At 61.1% G+C, this 21000-nt stretch overlaps 2 protein-coding genes across 15 annotated transcripts in view; one reads left to right on the top strand and one right to left on the bottom strand.

The window, feature by feature from the left end:
- The first annotated feature begins 1244 nt into the window (after positions 1 to 1244).
- On the top strand, positions 1245 to 12012 carry POLD4 (DNA polymerase delta 4, accessory subunit). Of its 2 annotated transcripts, none has more exons than XM_043516866.1 (5): positions 1245 to 1382; positions 6879 to 7083; positions 8756 to 8863; positions 10550 to 10646; positions 11710 to 12012. In XM_043516866.1, exons 2-5 carry the CDS (start codon positions 6888 to 6890, stop codon positions 11735 to 11737), a joined length of 429 nt encoding a protein of 142 aa, XP_043372801.1. In that variant the 5' UTR covers positions 1245 to 1382; positions 6879 to 6887; the 3' UTR covers positions 11738 to 12012. The 2 variants fall into 2 exon arrangements, with proteins under 2 accessions (XP_043372801.1, XP_038262574.1); XM_038406646.2 differs by having other exon boundaries at positions 10550 to 10661; positions 11713 to 12012.
- Positions 12013 to 15568: 3556 nt separating this feature from the next.
- LOC119857784 (MLX-interacting protein-like) overlaps positions 15569 to 21000 on the bottom strand; it is a 35882-nt gene continuing 30450 nt past the window's right edge. For 8 of the 13 annotated variants that reach the window (XM_043516862.1, XM_038407176.2, XM_038407185.2 and 5 more), the window contains 6 exons: positions 20300 to 20376; positions 19813 to 19929; positions 19295 to 19422; positions 18772 to 18895; positions 18199 to 18328; positions 15569 to 17514 (listed from right to left, as the gene is read on the bottom strand). In XM_043516862.1, the coding sequence (XP_043372797.1) occupies positions 17393 to 17514; positions 18199 to 18328; positions 18772 to 18895; positions 19295 to 19422; positions 19813 to 19929; positions 20300 to 20376 (698 nt within the window). In that variant the 3' untranslated portion in view covers positions 15569 to 17392. Of the gene's footprint in view, positions 17515 to 18198; positions 18329 to 18737; positions 18896 to 19294; positions 19423 to 19812; positions 19930 to 20299; positions 20377 to 21000 lie in introns of all 13 variants that reach the window. The other 5 variants (XM_043516865.1, XM_043516864.1, XM_038407181.2 and 2 more) reach the window with 3 other exon arrangements.

The raw sequence follows: 21000 nt of genomic DNA, 5'->3' as shown, positions 1-21000 counted from the left end.
TCCCCCCTCTGCTCCCATCCCTGCTGTGTGCCCCCCACCCCTTCCCCCCGTGCTCCCATCCCTGCTGCGTGTGCCCCCCCCACCCCATCCCCCCTCTGCTCCCATCCCTGCTGTGTGCCCCCCACCCCTTCCCCCGTGCTCCCATCCCTGCTGCGTGTTCCCCCCCACCCCATCCCCCCTCTGCTCCCATCCCTGCTGCGTGTTCCCCCCCACCCCATCCCCCCTCTGCTCCCATCCCTGCTGTGTGCCCCCCACCCCTTCCCCCCGTGCTCCCATCCCTGCTGCATGTGCCCCCCCACCCCATCCCCCCTCTGCTCCCATCCCTGCTGTGTGCCCCCCACCCCTTCCCCCCTCTGCTCCCATCCCTGCTGCGTGTGTCCCCCCACCCCATCCCCCCTCTGCTCCCATCCCTGCTGTGTGCCCCCCACCCCTTCCCCCCTCTGCTCCCATCCCTGCTGCGTGTGTCCCCCCACCCCATCCCCCCTCTGCTCCCATCCCTGCTGCGTGTGCCCCCCACCCCTACCCCCCTCTGCTCCCATCCCTGCTGCGTGTGCCCCCCACCCCTTCCCCCCTCTGCTCCCATCCCTGCTGCGTGTGCCCCCCACCCCATCCCCCCTCTGCTCCCATCCCTGCTGCGTGTACCCCCCCACCCCATCCCCCCTCTGCTCCCATCCCTGCTGTGTGCCCCCCACCCCTTCCCCCCTCTGCTCCCATCCCTGCTGCGTGTGCCCCCCCCACCCCATCCCCCCTCTGCTCCCATCCCTGCTGCGTGTGCCCCCCACCCCTTCCCCCCTCTGCTCCCATCCCTGCTGCGTGTGCCCCCCACCCCATCCCCCTCTGCTCCCATCCCTGCTGCGTGTGCCCCCACCCCATCCCCCCTCTGCTCCCATCCCTGCTGTGTGCCCCCCACCCCTTCCCCCCTCTGCTCCCATCCCTGCTGCGTGTGCCCCCCCACCCCATCCCCCCTCTGCTCCCATCCCTGCTGCGTGTGCCCCCCACCCCTTCCCCCCTCTGCTCCCATCCCTGCTGCGTGTGCCCCCCACCCCATCCCCCCTCTGCTCCCATCCCTGCTGCGTGTGCCCCCCACCCCATCCCCCCTCTGCTCCCATCCCTGCTGTGTGCGTGCCCTATGTCCCCCCACCCGTGCTCTGTGCCCACTTATTTTCAGCGCGGCCAACCCTACCCCGTGCCCCCAGCTCCGCCACTTCCCCCCCGCGGCGCTGCGCTCGCCCTTTTAAGGCGAAGCGAAAGCAGCGCTCCCATTGGCTGCCGGCCCGGAAGGCGGGGCCCCTTGGGGGGGCGGAGCCTCAGGACCCCCGCTGGGCTCTCGGGTGACGGGTCCTGGCGCCGATCGCAGCCGCTGCCCCGGGAAGCCGGTCCCGGTACCGTCCCGCCCCGCCCCGCCCCCGGAGCTGGGAGCGCAGGAAGGGGAACCCCCAGCCCCGCCCTGCGGACGGAGGGGGAGGGGCTGGGGCGGCAGGACTCCTGGGTTCTATCCTGGCTCTGGGAGGGGCGGGGGATCTCGGGGTTAGAGGGGAGGGGGCTGGCCTGGCAGGACTCCTGGGTTCTATCCTGGCTCTGGGTGGGGCGGGGGATCTCGGGGTTAGAGGGGAGGGGCTGGCCTGGCAGGACTCCTGGGTTCTATCCTGGCTCTGGGAGGGGCGGGGATCTCGGGGTTAGAGGGGAGGGGGCGGGCCTGGCAGGACTCCTGGGTTCTATCCTGGCTCTGGGAGGGGCGGGGGATCTAGGGGTTAGAGGGGAGGGGGCTGGCCTGGCAGGACTCCTGGGTTCTATCCTGGCTCTGGGTGGGGCGGGGATCTAGGGGTTAGAGGGGAGGGGGCTGGCCTGGCAGGACTCCTGGGTTCTATCCTGGCTCTGGGAGGGGCGGGGGATCTAGGGGTTAGAGGGGGGGGGCTGGCCTGGCAGGACTCCTGGGTTCTATCCTGGCTCTGGGAGGGGCGGGGGATCTAGGGGTTAGAGGGGAGGGGGCTGGCCTGGCAGGACTCCTGGGTTCTATCCTGGCTCTGGGAGGGGCGGGGGATCTCGGGGTTAGAGGGGAGGGGGCTGGCCTGGCAGGACTCCTGGGTTCTATCCTGGCTCTGGGAGGGGCGGGGGATCTAGGGGTTAGAGGGGAGGGGGCTGGCCTGGCAGGACTCCTGGGTTCTATCCTGGCTCTGGGAGGGGCGGGGGATCTCGGGGTTAGAGGGAGGGGGCTGGCCTGGCAGGACTCCTGGGTTCTATCCTGGCTCTGGGAGGGGCGGGGGATCTCGGGGTTAGAGGGGAGGGGCTGGTCTGGCAGGACTCCTGGGTTCTATCCTGGCTGTGGGAGGGGCGGGGATCTAGGGGTTAGAGGGGAGGGGGCTGGCCTGGCAGGACTCCTGGGTTCTATCCTGGCTCTGGGAGGGGAGGGGATCTCGGGGTTAGAGGGGAGGGGGCTGGCCTGGCAGGACTCCTGGGTTCTATCCTGGCTCTGGGAGGGGCGGGGGATCTCGGGGTTAGAGGGGAGGGGGCTGGCCTGGCAGGACTCCTGGGTTCTATCCTGGCTCTGGGAGGGGCGGGGGATCTCGGGGTTAGAGGGGAGGGGGCTGGCCTGGCAGGACTCCTGGGTTCTATCCTGGCTCTGGGAGGGGCGGGGGATCTCGGGGTTAGAGGAGGGGGCTGGCCTGGCAGGACTCCTGGGTTCTATCCTGGCTCTGGGAGGGGCGGGGGATCTCGGGTTAGAGAGGAGGGGGCTGGCCTGGCAGGACTCCTGGGTTCTATCCTGGCTCTGGGAGGGGCGGGGATCTAGGGGTTAGAGGGGAGGGGGCTGGCCTGGCAGGACTCCTGGGTTCGATCCTGGCTCTGGGTGGGGCGGGGGATCTAGGGGTTAGAGGGAGGGGGCTGGCCTGGCAGGACTCCTGGGTTCTATCCTGGCTCTGGGAGGGGCGGGGGATCTAGGGTTAGAGGGGAGGGGGCTGGCCTGGCAGGACTCCTGGGTTCTATCCTGGCTCTGGTGGGGCGGGGGATCTAGGGGTTAGAGGGAGGGGGCTGGCCTGGCAGGACTCCTGGGTTCTATCCTGGCTCTGGGAGGGGCGGGGGATCTCGGGGTTAGAGGGGAGGGGGCTGGCCTGGCAGGACTCCTGGGTTCTATCCTGGCTCTGGGAGGGGCGGGGGATCTCGGGGTTAGAGGGGAGGGGGCTGGCCTGGCAGGACTCCTGGGTTCTATCCTGGCTCTGGGAGGGGCGGGGGATCTCGGGGTTAGAGGGGAGGGGGCTGGCCTGGCAGGACTCCTGGGTTCTATCCTGGCTCTGGGAGGGGCGGGGATCTCGGGGTTAGAGGGGAGGGGGCTGGCCTGGCAGGACTCCTGGGTTCTATCCTGGCTCTGGGTGGGGCGGGGGATCTAGGGGTTAGAGGGGAGGGGCTGGCCTGGCAGGACTCCTGGGTTCTATCCTGGCTCTGGGAGGGGCGGGGGATCTAGGGGTTAGAGGGGAGGGGGCTGGCCTGGCAGGACTCCTGGGTTCTATCCTGGCTCTGGGAGGGGCGGGGGATCTCGGGGTTAGAGGGGAGGGGGCTGGCCTGGCAGGACTCCTGGGTTCTATCCTGGCTCTGGGAGGGGCGGGGGATCTCGGGGTTAGAGGGGAGGGGGCTGGCCTGGCAGGACTCCTGGGTTCTATCCTGGCTCTGGGAGGGGCGGGGGATCTCGGGGTTAGAGGGGAGGGGGCTGGCCTGGCAGGACTCCTGGGTTCTATCCTGGCTCTGGGAGGGGCGGGGGATCTCGGGGTTAGAGGGGAGGGGGCTGGCCTGGCAGGACTCCTGGGTTCTATCCTGGCTCTGGGAGGGGCGGGGGATCTAGGGGTTAGAGGGGAGGGGCTGGCCTGGCAGGACTCCTGGGTTCTATCCTGGCTCTGGGAGGGGCGGGGGATCTCGGGGTTAGAGGGGAGGGGGCTGGCCTGGCAGGACTCCTGGGTTCTATCCTGGCTCTGGGAGGGGCGGGGGATCTATGGTTAGAGGGAGGGGGCTGGCCTGGCAGGACTCCTGGGTTCTATCCTGGCTCTGGGAGGGGAGGGGGATCTCGGGGTTAGAGGGGAGGGGGCTGGCCTGGCAGGACTCCTGGGTTCTATCCTGGCTCTGGGAGGGGCGGGGGATCTCGGGGTTAGAGGGGAGGGGGCTGGCCTGGCAGGACTCCTGGGTTCTATCCTGGCTCTGGGAGGGGCGGGGATCTCGGGGTTAGAGGGGAGGGGGCTGGCCTGGCAGGACTCCTGGGTTCTATCCTGGCTCTGGGAGGGGCGGGGATCTCGGGGTTAGAGGGGAGGGGGCTGGCCTGGCAGGACTCCTGGGTTCTATCCTGGCTCTGGGAGGGGCGGGGGATCTCGGGGTTAGAGGGGAGGGGGCTGGCCTGGCAGGACTCCTGGGTTCTATCCTGGCTCTGGGAGGGGCGGGGGATCTAGGGGTTAGAGGGGAGGGGGCTGGCCTGGCAGGACTCCTGGGTTCTATCCTGGCTCTGGTGGGGCGGGGGATCTAGGGGTTAGAGGGGAGGGGGCTGGCCTGGCAGGACTCCTGGGTTCTATCCTGGCTCTGGGAGGGGCGGGGGATCTCGGGGTTAGAGGGGAGGGGCTGGCCTGGCAGGACTCCTGGGTTCTATCCTGGCTCTGGGAGGGGCGGGGGATCTAGGGGTTAGAGGGGAGGGGCTGGCCTGGCAGGACTCCTGGGTTCTATCCTGGCTCTGGGTGGGGCGGGGGATCTAGGGGTTAGAGGGGAGGGGGCTGGCCTGGCAGGACTCCTGGTTCTATCCTGGCTCTGGAGGGGCGGGGGATCTCGGGGTTAGAGGGGAGGGGCTGGCCTGGCAGGACTCCTGGGTTCTATCCTGGCTCTGGGAGGGGCGGGGGATCTAGGGTTAGAGGGGAGGGGGCTGGCCTGGCAGGACTCCTGGGTTCTATCCTGGCTCTGGGAGGGGCGGGGGATCTCGGGGTTAGAGGGGAGGGGGCTGGCCTGGCAGGACTCCTGGGTTCTATCCTGGCTCTGGGAGGGGCGGGGGATCTCGGGTTAGAGGGGAGGGGGCTGGCCTGGCAGGACTCCTGGGTTCTATCCTGGCTCTGGGAGGGGCGGGGGATCTCGGGGTTAGAGAGGAGGGGGCTGGCCTGGCAGGACTCCTGGGTTCTATCCTGGCTCTGGGAGGGGCGGGGGATCTCGGGGTTAGAGGGGAGGGGGCTGGCCTGGCAGGACTCCTGGGTTCTATCCTGGCTCTGGGTGGGGCGGGGGATCTAGGGGTTAGAGGGGAGGGGGCTGGCCTGGCAGGACTCCTGGGTTCTATCCTGGCTCTGGGAGGGGCGGGGGATCTAGGGGTTAGAGGGGAGGGGGCTGGCCTGGCAGGACTCCTGGGTTCTATCCTGGCTCTGGGAGGGGCGGGGGATCTCGGGGTTAGAGGGGAGGGGGCTCGCCTGGCAGGACTCCTGGGTTCTATCCTGGCTCTGGGAGGGGCGGGGGATCTCGGGGTTAGAGGGGAGGGGGCTGGCCTGGCAGGACTCCTGGGTTCTATCCTGGCTCTGGGAGGGGCGGGGGATCTCGGCGTTAGAGGGGAGGGGGCTGGCCTGGCAGGACTCCTGGGTTCTATCCTGGCTCTGGGTGGGGCGGGGGATCTAGGGGTTAGAGGGGAGGGGGCTCGCCTGGCAGGACTCCTGGGTTCTATCCTGGCTCTGGGAGGGGCGGGGGATCTAGGGGTTAGAGGGGAGGGGGCTGGCCTGGCAGGACTCCTGGGTTCTATCCTGGCTCTGGGAGGGGCGGGGGATCTAGGGGTTAGAGGGGAGGGGGCTGGCCTGGCAGGACTCCTGGGTTCTATCCTGGCTCTGGGTGGGGCGGGGGATCTAGGGGTTAGAGGAGGGGGCGGGCCTGGCAGGACTCCTGGGTTCTATCCTGGCTCTGGGTGGGGCGGGGGATCTCGGGGTTAGAGGGGCGGGGGCTGGCCTGGCAGGACTCCTGGGTTCTATCCTGGCTCTGGGAGGGGCGGGGGATCTCGGGGTTAGAGGGGAGGGGGCTGGCCTGGCAGACTCCTGGGTTCTATCCTGGCTCTGGGAGGGGCGGGGGATCTCGGGGTTAGAGGGGAGGGGGCTGGTCTGGCAGGACTCCTGGGTTCTATCCTGGCTGTGGGAGGGGCGGGGGATCTAGGGGTTAGAGGGGAGGGGGCTGGCCTGGCAGGACTCCTGGGTTCTATCCTGGCTCTGGGAGGGGCGGGGGATCTAGGGTTAGAGGGAGGGGCTGGCCTGGCAGGACTCCTGGGTTCTATCCGGGCTCTGGGAGGGCGGGGGATCTAGGGGTTAGAGGGGAGGGGGCTGGCCTGGCAGGACTCCTGGGTTCTATCCTGGCTCTGGGAGGGAGGGGGATCTAGGGTTAGAGGGGAGGGGCTGGCCTGGCAGGACTCCTGGGTTCTATCCTGGTTCTGGGTGGGGCGGGGGATCTAGGGGTTAGAGGGGAGGGGGCTGGCCTGGCAGGACTCCTGGGTTCTATCCTGGCTCTGGGAGGGGCGGGGGATCTCGGGTTAGAGGGGAGGGGGCTGGCCTGGCTGGACTCCTGGGTTCTATCCTGGCTCTGGGAGGGGCGGGGGATCTAGGGTTAGAGGGGAGGGGCTGGCCTGGCAGGACTCCTGGGTTCTATCCTGGCTCTGGGAGGGGCGGGGATCTAGGGGTTAGAGGGGAGGGGGCTGGCCTGGCAGGACTCCTGGGTTCTATCCTGGCTCTGGGAGGGGAGGGGGATCTAGGGGTTAGAGCCGAGTGTAGCTCGGGGTAGTTAAATGTAATGGTCATTAGTTCTGCCATCTTGGGGCATCTCCCTCAGGCTTTTCTTGGAAGCTGCCCCCGGCCCAACCCCCTTTCCCCACTGACCAACCTTCCTCCTCTCCCATGCAGCTGGGAGCCATGGGCAGGAAGCGGCTTATCACCGACTCCTTTCAGGTGGTGAAGAGGCAGCAGCGGGACCCTGACACTAAGGAGGGGACCCTACAGCCATGTGAATGCCTGGCCCATGGAGGGGCAGGGCCCTCAGAAGATGGGCTCATACCCCAGCTTGGCACAGCTGGGGTCCTGGATGGCACAGCCGGATCTCAGGATGCAGGTAGAGCAGGGATTGGAAGAGGCATGGGGTTGGGGGTGGATGTGGAACCATCTCAAGCTGGGGGATGCAGAGGGGGCAGAACTAGGGTTGCCAACTGTCCACTAGCACAAAACCAAACAACTTTGGCCTGCCTCTCCTCCAAGGCCCCACCCCCGCTCACTCCATCCCCCTCTCCCCACCGTCACTGACTCATTTTCACTGGACTGGCTCAAGTGGGTGAGGGCTCTGGCTGGGAGTGGGGACTCAGGGTGGGGCCAGAAATGAGTTGAGGGGGCTCCAGGCTGGGGCAGTGGGTTGGCATGCGAGAAGGAGTTAGGGCTCTAGCTGGGGGGTGTGAGCTTTGGGGTGGGGCCAGGGATGTGGGGTTTGGGGTGCAGGAGAGGGCTGTGGGCTGGAGCCAAGGGGTTTGGAGTATGGGAGGGGCTCCAGGCTGGGGCAGGAGGTTGGGGTGCATGGGGTGAGGGCTCTGGCTAGGGATGTGGGCTTTGGGGTGGGGCTGGGGATGAAGGATTTGGTATGCAGGAGTGTGCTCTGGGCCGGGACCAAGGGGTTCAGAGGATCAGGGGTGGGGTAGGAAGTTGAGGCCTGGGAGGGGGTTGGGGTGCAGGCTCTGGGCAGCGCTCACCTCAAGCAGCTCCTGGAAGCAGCATCATGTTCCCTCTCTGGCTCCTACACAGAGGCACGGCCAGGTGTCTCTGCTCGCTGCCCTTTCCTCAGGCACCACCCCCACAGCTCCCATTGGCTGCAGTTCCTAGCCAGTGGGAGCTGTGGGGGTGGCACTTGGCAGAGGGACAATGTGCAGAGCCCCCTGGTTGCCCCTACATGTAGGAGCTAGAGGGGGGACATGCTGCTGCTTCCAGGAGCCCCATGGCACAGGAGCTAACAGGGAGCTTGCCAACCCTGCTGCACGGTGCCATCAACCAGACAGTTAATGGCGTGGTCAGTGCTGCTGACTGGAGCTGCCAGCACCCCTTTTCGCCTCAGTGTTCCAGTCGAGAACTGGACACCTGGTTACCCTCGGCAGAACTGCTTCAATAGCTGCAGGGTATGGGGGGGCTGTTTTGGGAGGTGCAAAGGAGTGGAGCTGTCTCAGGGGCTGGAGGAGTGCAGGGGGCAGAGCTGTCTCAGGGTACATTGTGGGGGTACAGGACCGGAGTAGTCTTAGTGTGGGGGATGAAGGAGTAGATCTGTCTCCGGGGTTGGGGGCGTGAGTACTCTCTGCTCTGTTCCCATGCTACTCACTGTCATCCCAAAGTGGTCAAGCCAGGGGTGCAGACTGGAGCCTGTTTCAGCCTTCCAGCTTGGGGCGACTCGGACCAAGTGAGCTGCGCTCTCAGAGCTGGGGCTGGGTTCAATCCTGGGGGGGAGACGTTGTCCCTGGAACATACCCCACCATCTGGGTTGGGGGAGAGTCAGGGGCAGGGGACAGACCTGGAGCCATGGACAGACCCATAATAACCATTGCCACTCCATCTCCCCCTGGCCATTGGGAGCTGGGCCAGCCGCGGTTACTGGCCTGTGTTCTCAAGCCATGACCCCTCTGGCTCTGCCCTGGGGGAACTGCTGGGCCTGGGGTTTCCTGGCTTGTGCTGTGTTGTGGGGGGTGCTGGTGGGCCTGGGCCTATTTCCACAGCAATGCTGATCTGTCTGTCTGTCCCCATCTGCTGTTCAGAGGCAGTGCTGGTCCCAGCTGATGTCCCCCCAGGTGGCTCCCTGCACCCGGACCAGCTGGAGATGCTCAAACAGTTCGACCTCAGCTGGGAGTATGGACCCTGCACTGGTGAGAGCCCCGCCCCTCCATCCTGAACCAGTGATCGCCCTGCCCTTTTCCTCCCACCAATGAGAGCCCCCCCACTGATGAGCTCTCCCTGTGCCACACAGGAGAGAGCCTTGCCCCCTTCTCCCTCCACACCAGTGACAGCCCCACCCCCTCCGTCCTGAACTGGTGAGAGCCCCACCCCTTACATCCTGAACGGATGTGTGTCCCTACCCTTTCCCCTCCCCAACAATGACAGCCCTGCCCCTTTTTCCCCCACATTGGTGATAGCCCCACCTCCTTCCCTCCCCCCACACACTCATGATTGCTCGGCCCCCTATCCCTGCACTGACAGAGCTGTGCCCTGATCCCACTCCAGTGTGGACTACACAGGGCCTCCCCATGAGGCCAGCCAGCTCCTGCTGAGGGGTTGCCAGGCCAGCTCACTGCTTGGCCCCTTTTGGGGCAGCATGGGGGGAAGCCCCTGGATCATCCTAGTCACCCTGTGCCTTGCCCACTGGGGCTGCTTCCTTCCCCATCCCCAGGTGGCCAACGAGGCCATATACTGGGGGACGTGATGATGGGAGCCTGGGCCAGTGGGAAATGAATGCCACGCCACCTGGCCCACTGCTGCTGAACAGCATTGGGAGCCTGAACTCTGGGGTTGGGCTGGATTGGAGCTGGTGTCCTATTCTCTGCCCTCCTGAGCCAACCAGCCCCCCAACCTGATCAGAGCCAGCACTCCCTATAGGGGAAGGCCCCACATCCCTTCTGTCACAGATCCACAGGGTGAGCACTACACCCCAGCTTTGAAATAGTTTGTTGGAGGACCCCTGTCAATGTGCCTGACCCGCAAGGGGGGTCCCAAGCTTCCTCAAGGCCTTAACGCCTCCGAGACACTGGGTTCTGGGCTCCTGCTTTGCACCATGAACTCTGCCCAGCAAGTCCAACTGAGCCAGATGCCTGGTCAGAGACTGTCCCCCTCTCCAGGGCCCCAGGCACCCCAGCCAGTGACACGGGGCAGCTTTTCCAACCAGGGCAGGGTTCGTTAACCTGCTGGCATGCGGCACGGGGAGTCCTCAAGGCAGCACAGAGAAGCAAAGGTCACAGAGCTGAGCGCCCATTCCTGTAGTGGAATCCTGTTTGGCTCTGGCTCCCCAAAGGCTGGCTCCTAGCCCAGCTGCCTGGCCCGTCAGTCCGATGCCAGAGCCATGCTGAGTTCCTGGGCTCCACCTGCCGGGAAGGAGGTGTCAGGTGCTCAGTCCTTGGGGTGCCCATTGTCTTTCCAGAACCTTCGTGGACATGGGCCAGGCCTTTCATGGCGGCACCCAAACACCACGTTTCCTCTTTTTGGTTCAGTTGTCTGGGGATCCCTGGGGGGAGGGGAGGAGCTACAGCTTTCCCCCATTTTCTCATGGCTGGCCCCCCGATCAAAATTGAGGAGGCAGCACTCCCATCCTCCCTGCTCAGGGCTGAGCCTGTTCTGCCATTTTAAAATGAAGCTCTATAGGGAAGGATCTGTGCAGCACCTGGCACAATGGGGGCCCTGATCTCAGTCAGGGTCTATGTAGCACCCAGCACAGTGGGGGCCCTGGTCTTGGTCAGGCTCTGTGCAGTGCCTGGGACAATGCGGGGGGCACCTGGGCCTTCAGCTGTCTGTGCCCTCCTGCCACCCTACCCCCCATTAACCTTTCACTCTCTTGCTGGCAGGGATCACCCGGCTGCAGCGCTGGGAGCGGGCTGAGTCCCTGGGGCTGAGCCCCCCTGTCACGGTGCGGGAGACACTGCTGGAGCATGAGGGAGACCCCAGCTTCATGCACTGGTTGGTTTGTGGCCCAGCCCCTTCCCAGGGGACTGCAGGGTGTGTGTGTGTGTGTGTGTGTGTGTGTTGCTTTCCCAGCTGCTGCCCAGTAGCATCAACACCCTAGGATAGTAAATCTCCCTGCTGCATGTGTGTGAGGAGAAACATGATCAGTCTCCTGGGTGCATCAGGTGAAACTCAGCCCCCACTCCCTTTGCTCGCAGCAGTTTGAGTTCAGAGCTTTGTGCATAGATCTGAGGAGCAAGAGGGCTCCACAAATGATCACTGCAGATCTAGGGCATCTCCACACCCCTTTGCAGGCTCAGGATCTGCTTCCTCCCCCCAACTCCCAGTGAAAAAATGAATCCTCTTCCCTCAGTTATGAAGCAATGCTCCTCCTGCAGTGACACTTGCCAGAGTCTGCAGAGAGCCTAGACCCACAGCTCCCACATAGGAGAGCTGCCCCAGCACTCCTATGTGGGGCATTAATCCTGAAACCTATTGAGGGTGATTCAAAGGTCAATACAGTTGGTGCCCGCACTGACTGTGAGGAGAGAGCCCCCTGACTGAGCCCCTCACCCTGCCCCTGCAGCACAGCACAGCACCCCCTAGTGCTGCACTAGAGCATTGGTGCCAGCAGTGACTACAAGGGGAGAGTGCCACAGCTGAGCCCTGCTCCATGCAGCCCTTGCGGTTTTCTTGGAAGTTCTCCCAGCCGGTGCCTACCCCCTCCCAGCCCTGCCTTGGGGCTCAGAGCCCTTGGCTCTGAGGGCTAGGCAAAGAGAAGGAAGAAATGAAGGGGTTTGAGGGGGAGTAAAAGATCTGGGCTCCCCTCCCCCCCACTGCAGGCTGGCCATCCCTGAAAGCCAATAGTCGTGGGACCCAGCCGCATCATTTCCCTAAGTCAACCGTAAAATTGTCTCCTGCAGACCCGCCACAGCAGCGCTGCGCGGCACCAGCTGCATTCCAGACCTTCCGGCCCTGGCTGGGCCCAGTAGAGAGAGTGGGAGGGGCAGGATGCAGAGCCAGGGACCCCAGGGAGTAACCACATTCTCTCTGCCTTCCTCTGCAGCCTCTGGCATGACTACCCATTCTGAGATGAGGCAGGGCTGGCCTTGTCATACAGCGAGGAAGGGGGAATGATGCTGCCGCTTGGACTCCACAGCACTTTACTCTGGTTCCTGATTGGAAAATAGATCTGTGCTTGTAATGGGGGGGGTTGGGGGAGAGGGTCCCCTGGTGATTGATGTATGGGGTGCCCAGGGCCCACATTGGATGGGCAAGCCCAGGTCCTGACAAGCCTAGACCAAGCCGTGCTTTGTAACATCAGCTGGAGAGGGCCGTATTCCAGATTAAAGGGCTTGTCTGAGAACCTCTGAGGCCTGGTGAATTCTACAGCCTGGGGCAAGGCAGGGGCAGAAGGACCATGTGTCTCTTCTGAAAAGTCTGGGCATTGTGGGGAAACAGTTGACTTCAGTGCATACACAGTCCCTCTAGAGATGAACAGGCCAAGCAGCTACTTTTGGGGCCCTTTAGTTATCTCTGCTCCAAAACACTGAGTCTTGCAGCTGGTCTAGACCCTTATGTCTAGCTAGCCTTGTGCTCTAGAACCTCCTAGTATATAACTAGTGCTGCCATGTTGGAACCATGGTGTCTCCTAATGTTCACTCACCTTGTGTTGTCTAGCTTGTGCAATTAGAACCATGGCATGGTATGCATTCGAGAAGCCAGTCGCAGCCAGTTAGGGCATGTGCAATCTAGACCCGGTATGAAACTGTGGAAAAACCTGAGTGTCTCTGGATTAAGTTTAGAAGTGTGTGCAACAAGAGTGATGTCATGGTGGGAGTCTGCTATAGACCACCGGACCAGGGGGATGAGGTGGATGAGGCTTTCTTCCGGCAACTCACGGAAGCTACTAGATCGCATGCCCTGATTCTCATGGGTGACTTTAATTTTCCTGATATCTGCTGGGAGAGCAATACAGCGGTGCATAGACAATCCAGGAAGTTTTTGGAAAGCGTAGGGGACAATTTCCTGGTGCAAGTGCTAGGGGAGCCAACTAGGGGGAGCGCTTTTCTTGACCTGCTGCTCACAAACCGGGTAGAATTAGTGGGGGAAGCAAAAGTGGATGGGAATCTGGGAGGCAGTGACCATGAGTTGGTTGAGTTCAGGATCCTGACGCAGGGAAGAAAGGTAAGCAGCAGGATACGGACCCTGGACTTCAGGAAAGCAGACTTTGACTCCCTCAGGGAACAGATGGCCAGGATCCCCTGGGGGACTAACATGAAAGGGAAGGGAGTCCAGGAGAGCTGGCTGTATTTCAAGGAATCCCTGTTGAGGTTACAGGGACAAACCATCCCGATGAGTCGAAAGAATAGTAAATATGGCAGGCGACCAGCTTGGCTTAATGGTGAAATCCTAGCGGATCTTAAACATAAAAAAGAAGCTTACAAGAAGTGGAAGGTTGGACATATGACCAGGGAAGAGTATAAAAATATTGCTCGGGCATGTAGGAAAGATATCAGGAGGGCCAAATCGCACCTGGAGCTGCAGCTAGCAAGAGATGTCAAGAGTAACAAGAAGGGTTTCTTCAGGTATGTTGGCAACAAGAAGAAAGCCAAGGAAAGTGTGGGCCCCTTACTGAATGAGGGAGGCAAGCTAGTGACAGAGGATGTGGAAAAAGCTAATGTACTCAATGCTTTTTTGCCTCTGTTTTCACTAACAAGGTCAGCTCCCAGACTGCTGTGCTGGGCAACACAAAATGGGGAAGAGATGGCCAGCCCTCTGTAGAGATAGAGGTGGTTAGGGACTATTTAGAAAAGCTGGACGTGCACAAGTCCATGGGGCCGGACGAATTGCATCCGAGAGTGCTGAAGGAATTGGCGGCTGTGATTGCAGAGCCCTTGGCCATTATCTTTGAAAACTCGTGGCGAACGGGGGAAGTCCCGGATGACTGGAAAAAGGCTAATGTAGTGCCCATCTTTAAAAAAGGGAAGAAGGAGGATCCTGGGAACTACAGGCCGGTCAGCCTCACCTCAGTCCCTGGAAAAATCATGGAGCAGGTCCTCAAAGAATCAATCCTGAAGCACTTAGAGGAGAGGAAAGTGATCAGGAACAGTCAGCATGGATTCACCAAGGGAAGGTCATGCCTGACTAATCTAATCGCCTTTTATGATGAGATTACTGGTTCTGTGGATGAAGGGAAAGCAGTGGATGTATTGTTTCTTGACTTTAGCAAAGCTTTTGACACGGTCTCCCACAGCATTCTTGTCAGCAAGTTAAGGAAGTATGGGCTGGATGAATGCACTATAAGGTGGGTAGAAAGCTGGCTAGATTGTCGGGCTCAACGGGTAGTGATCAATGGCTCCATGTCTAGTTGGCAGCCGGTGTCAAGTGGAGTGCCCCAGGGGTCGGTCCTGGGGCCGTTTTGTTCAATATCTTCATAAATGATCTGGAGGATGGTGTGGATTGCACTCTCAGCAAATTTGCGGATGATACTAAACTGGGAGGAGTGGTAGATACGCTGGAGGGGAGGGATAGGATACAGAAGGACCTAGACAAATTGGAGGATTGGGCCAAAAGAAATCTAATGAGGTTCAATAAGGATAAGTGCAGGGTCCTGCACTTAGGATGGAAGAATCCAATGCACCGCTACAGACTAGGGACCGAATGGCTCGGCAGCAGTTCTGCGGAAAAGGACCTAGGGGTGACAGTGGACGAGAAGCTGGATATGAGTCAGCAGTGTGCCCTTGTTGCCAAGAAGGCCAATGGCATTTTGGGATGTATAAGTAGGGGCATAGCGAGCAGATCGAGGGACGTGATCGTTCCCCTCTATTCGACACTGGTGAGGCCTCATCTGGAGTACTGTGTCCAGTTTTGGGCCCCACACTACAGGAAGGATGTGGATAAATTGGAAAGAGTACAACGAAGGGCAACGAAAATGATTAGGGGTCTAGAGCACATGACTTATGAGGAGAGGCTGAGGGAGCTGGGATTGTTTAGTCTGCAGAAGAGAAGAATGAGGGGGGATTTGATAGCTGCTTTCAACTACCTGAAAGGGGGTTTCAAAGAGGATGGCTCTAGACTGTTCTCAATGGTAGCAGATGACAGAACGAGGAGTAATGGTCTCAAGTTGCAATGGGGGAGGTTTAGATTGGATATTAGGAAAAAACTTTTTCACTAAGAGGGTGGTGAAACACTGGAATGCGTTACCTAGGGAGGTGGTAGAATCTCCTTCCTTAGAGGTTTTTAAGGTCAGGCTTGACAAAGCCCTGGCTGGGATGATTTAACTGGGACTTGGTCCTGCTTTGAGCAGGGGGTTGGACTAGATGACCTTCTGGGGTCCCTTCCAACCCTGATATTCTATGATTCTATGATTCTATGACCCACAGTGCATGTTCTAGAGCGATGGTGTGACCAAGTAAGGCATGTGGTCTAGAACCATCTGGCCATGCCATCTGCTCTGTAACACCATCTTGCTAATGCACATATTCTAGATCATTTGGCACCAGGCTTGCCCAGCTGACTTCGAGCTGTTGCTAATCAGTTCCAGAAGCAGATTTTTCTCTATCCAAGGGACCAGCTCCAGAACATCAATGCACCTGTCTGGTCTAGAACATTTTCCTGTGTGGGTCAGTTCCAGCACACAACTGTTCAGCTCTACTGCCTGTGAGTCTAGAACCACACCGTGGTGTCTTGTGAGAGCCTTTGTGAGCCCGGAGCACAACCAAGTCATGGCCTGGCCCTATAGGAGTGACAGCCCACCCAGCAGCTGCAGGGGCAAGTGAACCTCAGTCTCAGCGCATGAACCCCTGCCCCACACACAGGCTGGCAGGAACCCCCAGGGAAGAAGCGCTCATCAGCCCAGGCTACTCAGCCTGGACCAGCCCATACCTCACAGTGCACAAAAAGCATTAAGTCATCCAGTGATGCAGAGTAGGCGACGGGCTGGCTCTGGGGAAAGGGAGACAGAGGCTTTCCCAGCTGGGGGCCTGGACTGTGCCTGCAGGGTGTAGCACATGGAGGGCCCCCTGTGCCAGGAGGCCTGGGGGATGGCTGCTGGCTCTTGGCCTTGCCCAGTGCAGTTCCATGGGCTGAGCTGAGCTATCTCCCTCCATGGCCAGGCTGGGCTCTTTGGGGTTAAACATTCACCATGTACTCTCTCCCCAACCTCTGCCCTCTGCACCACGGGGAAACTGAGACAGCAAGCAGGGAGCAGGCTTCCCCCCGCTCCACACCCCAGGTCTGCCTCCCCAGGCCTGCCAGTTCCCTAGGCACTGCCATCAAGCAAGCATCATGAGGTTAGCTGGGGGTGGGGGAGGAAGGCGCTTCAGAGCTGTGTGAGGGGGAAGGGGAGTAGAAGGACCCAGCACCCCAGTGTGGTGGGCTCAGCAATAAGGGAGCCCTGGAAGGGGGCAGGGTTTGGGGATGTTGCCAACCCCAGCAGGGAGCTGTCGCCCTAGCGCCCAGGGCTCAGAGCTGGGTAGCTGCCATGGGCCCATGTGGATAGCCAGCAGCTGCAGCACCTTGGTGGGACTGAATCTCTGACCAGAGTGGTTGTGTCAGCAAAGGGCAGAGGCAACCCCAGAGAGACATGCAAGGAAACCAGAGCAACTCATCCTCCTGGGGCCAGGCCAGGCCAGGCCAGGCCCATTAGCACCGCCTGGTGCTACCTGCCCCCCTGCCACCTCCTGCAGCGCCTTCTGCTGGGACAGGCTGGGACTGGTGTAGCCAGGAGCTTCCCCCCACAGCCAGTGCTCCTGCCCCAGTCCCTCCTGCTGGGAGCCACATTCCCACAAGGCACAGCAGCTATCACAAGTCAATCACTGAGATTAGTTCCTTGTGTGCCCCCCTCACCTCCCGAGGCCTGGGTGCCTATCAAACCTCCACAGGGGGCTAATGGTTCCCAAGGGGGCAGGGATGGGGCTTCGCTCTGGCAGGTGACTCTGCTGCTGCCTGGGGGCCCAGGAGCGGGGTTGAGACACTGGGGGTGGGGAGAGCAGGTAGGATGCAGTAACTGGGCCCCCATCCCATAGGCATTGACGGTTCCTAGAGCAGGGGCTGGCTGAGACTAAAGGAAGAGCCCGGATTAATCCCTGACCCCTGGCTGGCCCACTGCCTTAGCAGCACTTTAGTGCCTTCTGGTGGGCAAGCTGGGGAGGGCAGGTGTCTCCAGCTGCTCCCTGCTTGTCCATTCCCCCCATTTTCCCCTGCAAGGAGAGATCTGAGGCACTGGCCAGTCCCACATGCTGGGGGTTTAATACAACTCCCGCTATCACTGTCCAAACAGAGTCATGACCTGCCAGCATCCCCCTGCCCCCATGGGGGGGTTCTAAAGGGAACCCTCTACTCATCCCTCCAGCTCCCCTTTACTGGAGGTGTATAGGGGAATCCCCAGCTCTGAGAGATCCCCCTCTCTATGGATGCTACAGGGGAATCTCGCTCTGAGCCACCCCATTCCCATGTCAGTGGGGGCTAACGCGATCCCCAGCTCTGAAGGGCCCTCCCATTTCACTCTGTAGTGATGCCCAGCTATGAGCCCCCCAATTCCACCTCTGTGGATCAATCAGCCTCCCCCCTCTAGGGCTGTTACAGAGGGCCCACTGTAGCCCCCGCATGTCCGTCCAGATGCTTCTGGGCCCATGGTGGGGTGGAGCAGCACCCAGGAGGCGAAGATGTCCGAGTCCTTGCCATCCTCTCTTCTCTGCAGGTAGGTGGCATCGGGATGTCCTCACGAGGCACGGTGGGGCCCACTAGCTGTGGCCCTTGCCGTGCGGGGGGTGGCAGACGGCCTGCAGGGCCTGCTCGGGGAGGCGCGAGGGCTGGGTGAGGATGGCCGTGAGCTTGCTGAGCTGTAGGAGGGAGCTGGAGATAGCTGGGGGTGGGGGAGGGGGGGAGAAATTAGCACCAACTCCAGATGGAAGCCGCCCGCCCACATCCTTATCCCAAGCCTATCAGCCCGAAGACCCTGAGCTGGGTTTGGCAGGCTAGGCAGAGGAGGTGGCTCAGAAAGCCCCACCCAGTGATCAGGTTGTGAGGGAATGCCTGGGGGTGACTGGGGATTGGGGGTGACATTGAATCCAGGGCAGCACATTCCAAAGCAATCAGTGATTCTGGAGCCAACCCGATTTAGGCTTTGGACCCCGACTGTAGGGATTTGATTCAGAAAGGCTTGGGCTAGGGGACTAGTGTCTAATGGGTAGAGTGGGAAGGGAAGCTGGGAGCCAGGACTCCTGGGTTCTAGTCCCAGCTGTGGAAGGGGAGTAGGGTCTAGTGGTTAGAGCAGGGGGGTGTCTAGGAGCCAGGACTTCTGGGTTCTATCCTCATCTCCACCACTGATTGGGTTACTACCTCTCCTCTGTGTGCCTGTGACTAAGGACACCCCCGTCAGGCAGGCAGGATGAATAAGTGCCCATCTCTTGGAACTCAGGGGGCACTAACTCAGGAGACGGGGTTTTCCTGGAGGCCGAGGGGGATCACAGAAGCTCCTTAAGAGGTTGGAATCCCTTTTCCCCGGAGTGGGCCCTTCCCCCGAGCTCCTGGGGGTGTGGGGACGTACCAGGGCGTAGCATAGGCAAGGCGCAGTGCTGCTCCAGCCAGCCCAGCACCGACTGGCAGAACTCCTTGACACTGCGGGTGGTCACCGCCACCCTGTAGCTCTCAAATAGTGGCTTGATGAGCATGCTGAACTGTGGGCAGAGGGGGGGTTAAGGAGAATCCCCCTGCCCCGGAGCTAACTAAGGGGACCAAGAAGGGCTGGCTTAGCCCCCCACCCCCACCTGTAGGGCCATCTGCTCCATCCTGCCCTCCCTAACCCAGAAAGGAACACCCCAACTCTTCAGGGATTGCCATGGGCCCCAAAGCCCCTGTCCTGTCCTGCCCCACCCCCAGAGATCCCTCCACTCTGCCCTGGGAAAAGCCATCCCTGCCCCCTCCCAGCCAGGGCCCTGCGGTGTCCCCGCTCCCCAGGATGCCCTGGTAGGATGACCAGATGTCCTGATTTTATAGGGACAGTCCCGATTTTTGGGTCTTTTTTTTATATAGGCTCCTATTACCCACCACCCCCATCCCGATTTTTCACATTTGCTGTCTGGTCACCCTATGCCCTGGACACAATCATGCCAGCGGATACGAGCCAGAAGCGCCAGTTCTGCAGGGTGCGCTGGCGCACATAGTCGTCATACAGCTGGCCTGTGTGGTCTGAGCACGGAGGGGCAACCGGGATCCCGCTGGGGGGCAGCTGGCGCTGGAACTCCCTGGGGTGAGAGGGGGGAGAAGGTAAAACCAGTCCAGGGCACAGCCCCATCTCATCCCTGCACTCACCCAATGGCAACACTCAAGCTGCTCGATCTCACCCTGCAAGCCCCACTCCCTCTCTGCACTCACCCAGTGGCACTGCTTAGCCCCTCGATCTCACCCCACAGATCCCATCCCTTCCCTGCATTCACCCAATGACAGAGCTCAGCCCCTCAATCTCATTCCACAGGCCTCACCGGCTCCCTGCACTTAACCTAATGGCAGTGATCAGGTTCTGCCCCCTCCCTGCACTTACCCAATGGCGGTACTCAGCTCTTCGCTCTCACCCCGTAGGTCCCATCCGCTTCCTGCACTCACCCAATGACAACAATCAAGCCCCGCCCCCATCCCACACTCACCCAATGGCAGCGCTCAGCTCCTCAATCTCACCCCGCAGGCGGCGGGCCATCTCCTGCACCTGCTGGCGCTCCTGCTGCAGCCGCCCCACGTACACCACGCTTCTCTGCAGCAGCATGGCCTTGCTGAGCTGGGGGAAACAGGTGAGCATGAGACACAGCAGCCATCCACAGGCAGAGAGGGAGATGGGGGGGACAGACGAGGGACTAGGACGGGCAGAGAGGGACGAAGGGCAGGGATGGACAGAGAGGGTACAGGGAGCAAGGGACGAGGACCCGGACGAGCAGAAAGGGAGATGGGGAGGGAGGGATGAGGACCAGGGATGAGCAGAGAAGGGGGGAAGGACAAGGGTGAGGCATAGACAGAGAGACAGGGAAGGATGAGGGACTGGGCCGGCACAGCAAAGTGGAGCCAGGTGTTTCAGCACCCCCTGCTGGGGAGAACAGGGCCGCGCAGCGAAGAGAAGTGGGACCGGAGGGCTGCATAGCAGGCATGGCTGAGGGCACCACATGGCATGTACCTTAACATTGGGCTGGGCCAAGCCCGGCAGCACCAGGCTGGCAAGGGTGTCGAAGGCGCAGCTGATGTTCATGCGCCGGGCGTGGTCAGCAGAGGTAAAGCCAGCTCTTCGATTGCCCTGCAGGATCCAATCAAAACCAGGTTGTGAGCCCCGCCCCAGGGATCAGAACTGATCCCTCTCCAACAGCGCAGAGCCAGGAGCTAACAGAAGGGGCAGTCATGCCTATCCATCTCACACACGACACCCGCTGGTGCACTGGGATCAGCACTGAGTATGAGGGGAAAGCACCCCCCTACCAAGCCCCCACCGCACTTCAGGCAGCACAGCACCCACTAGTGCCGCACTGGAGTTAACACTGACAGGGCCCTCTACTGAGCCCTTACCCTGCTCCCCACAGCACCCCTGGCTTTCCCTGGGAAGTCTCCCTGCTGCCCCACTCAACAGGGAGGGGCCCAGGTGTGGGTGGTTTGGCAAGGGCCCATGTTACCTTGGTGCTGGGGAGGCTACAGGGCTGGTGGAAAGTGTGGGGTCCAAGGCGCTCAGCTCTGTCTTCAGACTTGGCATCTGGGGGAATCACAGAATCATAGACTTTAAGGTAAGAAGGGATAATTATGATCATCTAGTCTGACCTCCTGCACAACGCAGGAATCTCACCCACCAACTCCTGTAACAAACCCCTAACTTATGTCTAAGCTACTGAAGTCCTCAAATCATGGTTTAAAGACTTCAGGGTGCAGAGAATCCTCCAGCAAGTGACCCGTGCCCCACGCTGCAGAGTCAGGTGAAAACCGCCCAGGGCCTCTGCCTATCTGCCCTGGGGGAAAATTCCTTCCCAACCCCAAATATGGCGATCAGCTAAACCCTGAGCATGTGGACAAGACTCACCAGCCAGACACCCAGGAAAGAGTTCTCTGTAGTAACTCAGATCCCACCCCATCTAACATCCCATCACAGGCCATTGGGCATAACTACCGCTAGTAGTTGAAGATCAATTAATTGCCAAAATTAGGCTATCCCATCATATCATCTCCTCCATAAACTTATCAAGCTTTGTCTTGAAGCCAGATATGTCATTTGCCCCCACTGCTTCCCTTGGAAGGCTGTTCCAGAACTTCACTTCTCTGATGGTTAGAAACCTTTGTCTAATTTCAAGTCTAAACATCCTGATGGCCAGTTTATATCCATTTG

Source organism: Dermochelys coriacea, chromosome 6, assembly GCF_009764565.3.
Source record: "Dermochelys coriacea isolate rDerCor1 chromosome 6, rDerCor1.pri.v4, whole genome shotgun sequence".
NCBI lineage: Eukaryota > Metazoa > Chordata > Testudines > Dermochelyidae > Dermochelys > Dermochelys coriacea.
This window is presented reverse-complemented; position numbering and strand designations above follow the sequence as displayed.

Excerpts from the sequence above, each read along its gene's own strand:
- POLD4 (XM_038406646.2), top strand. The coding sequence starts at position 6,888 with ATGGGCAGGAAGCGGCTTATCACCGACTCCTTTCAGGTGGTGAAGAGG. Across the intron at positions 7,084-8,755 it reads AGCCGGATCTCAGGATGCAG|AGGCAGTGCTGGTCCCAGCT; the intron begins GTAGAGCAGGGA and ends TCTGCTGTTCAG. Across the intron at positions 8,864-10,549 it reads GGAGTATGGACCCTGCACTG|GGATCACCCGGCTGCAGCGC; the intron begins GTGAGAGCCCCG and ends TCTTGCTGGCAG.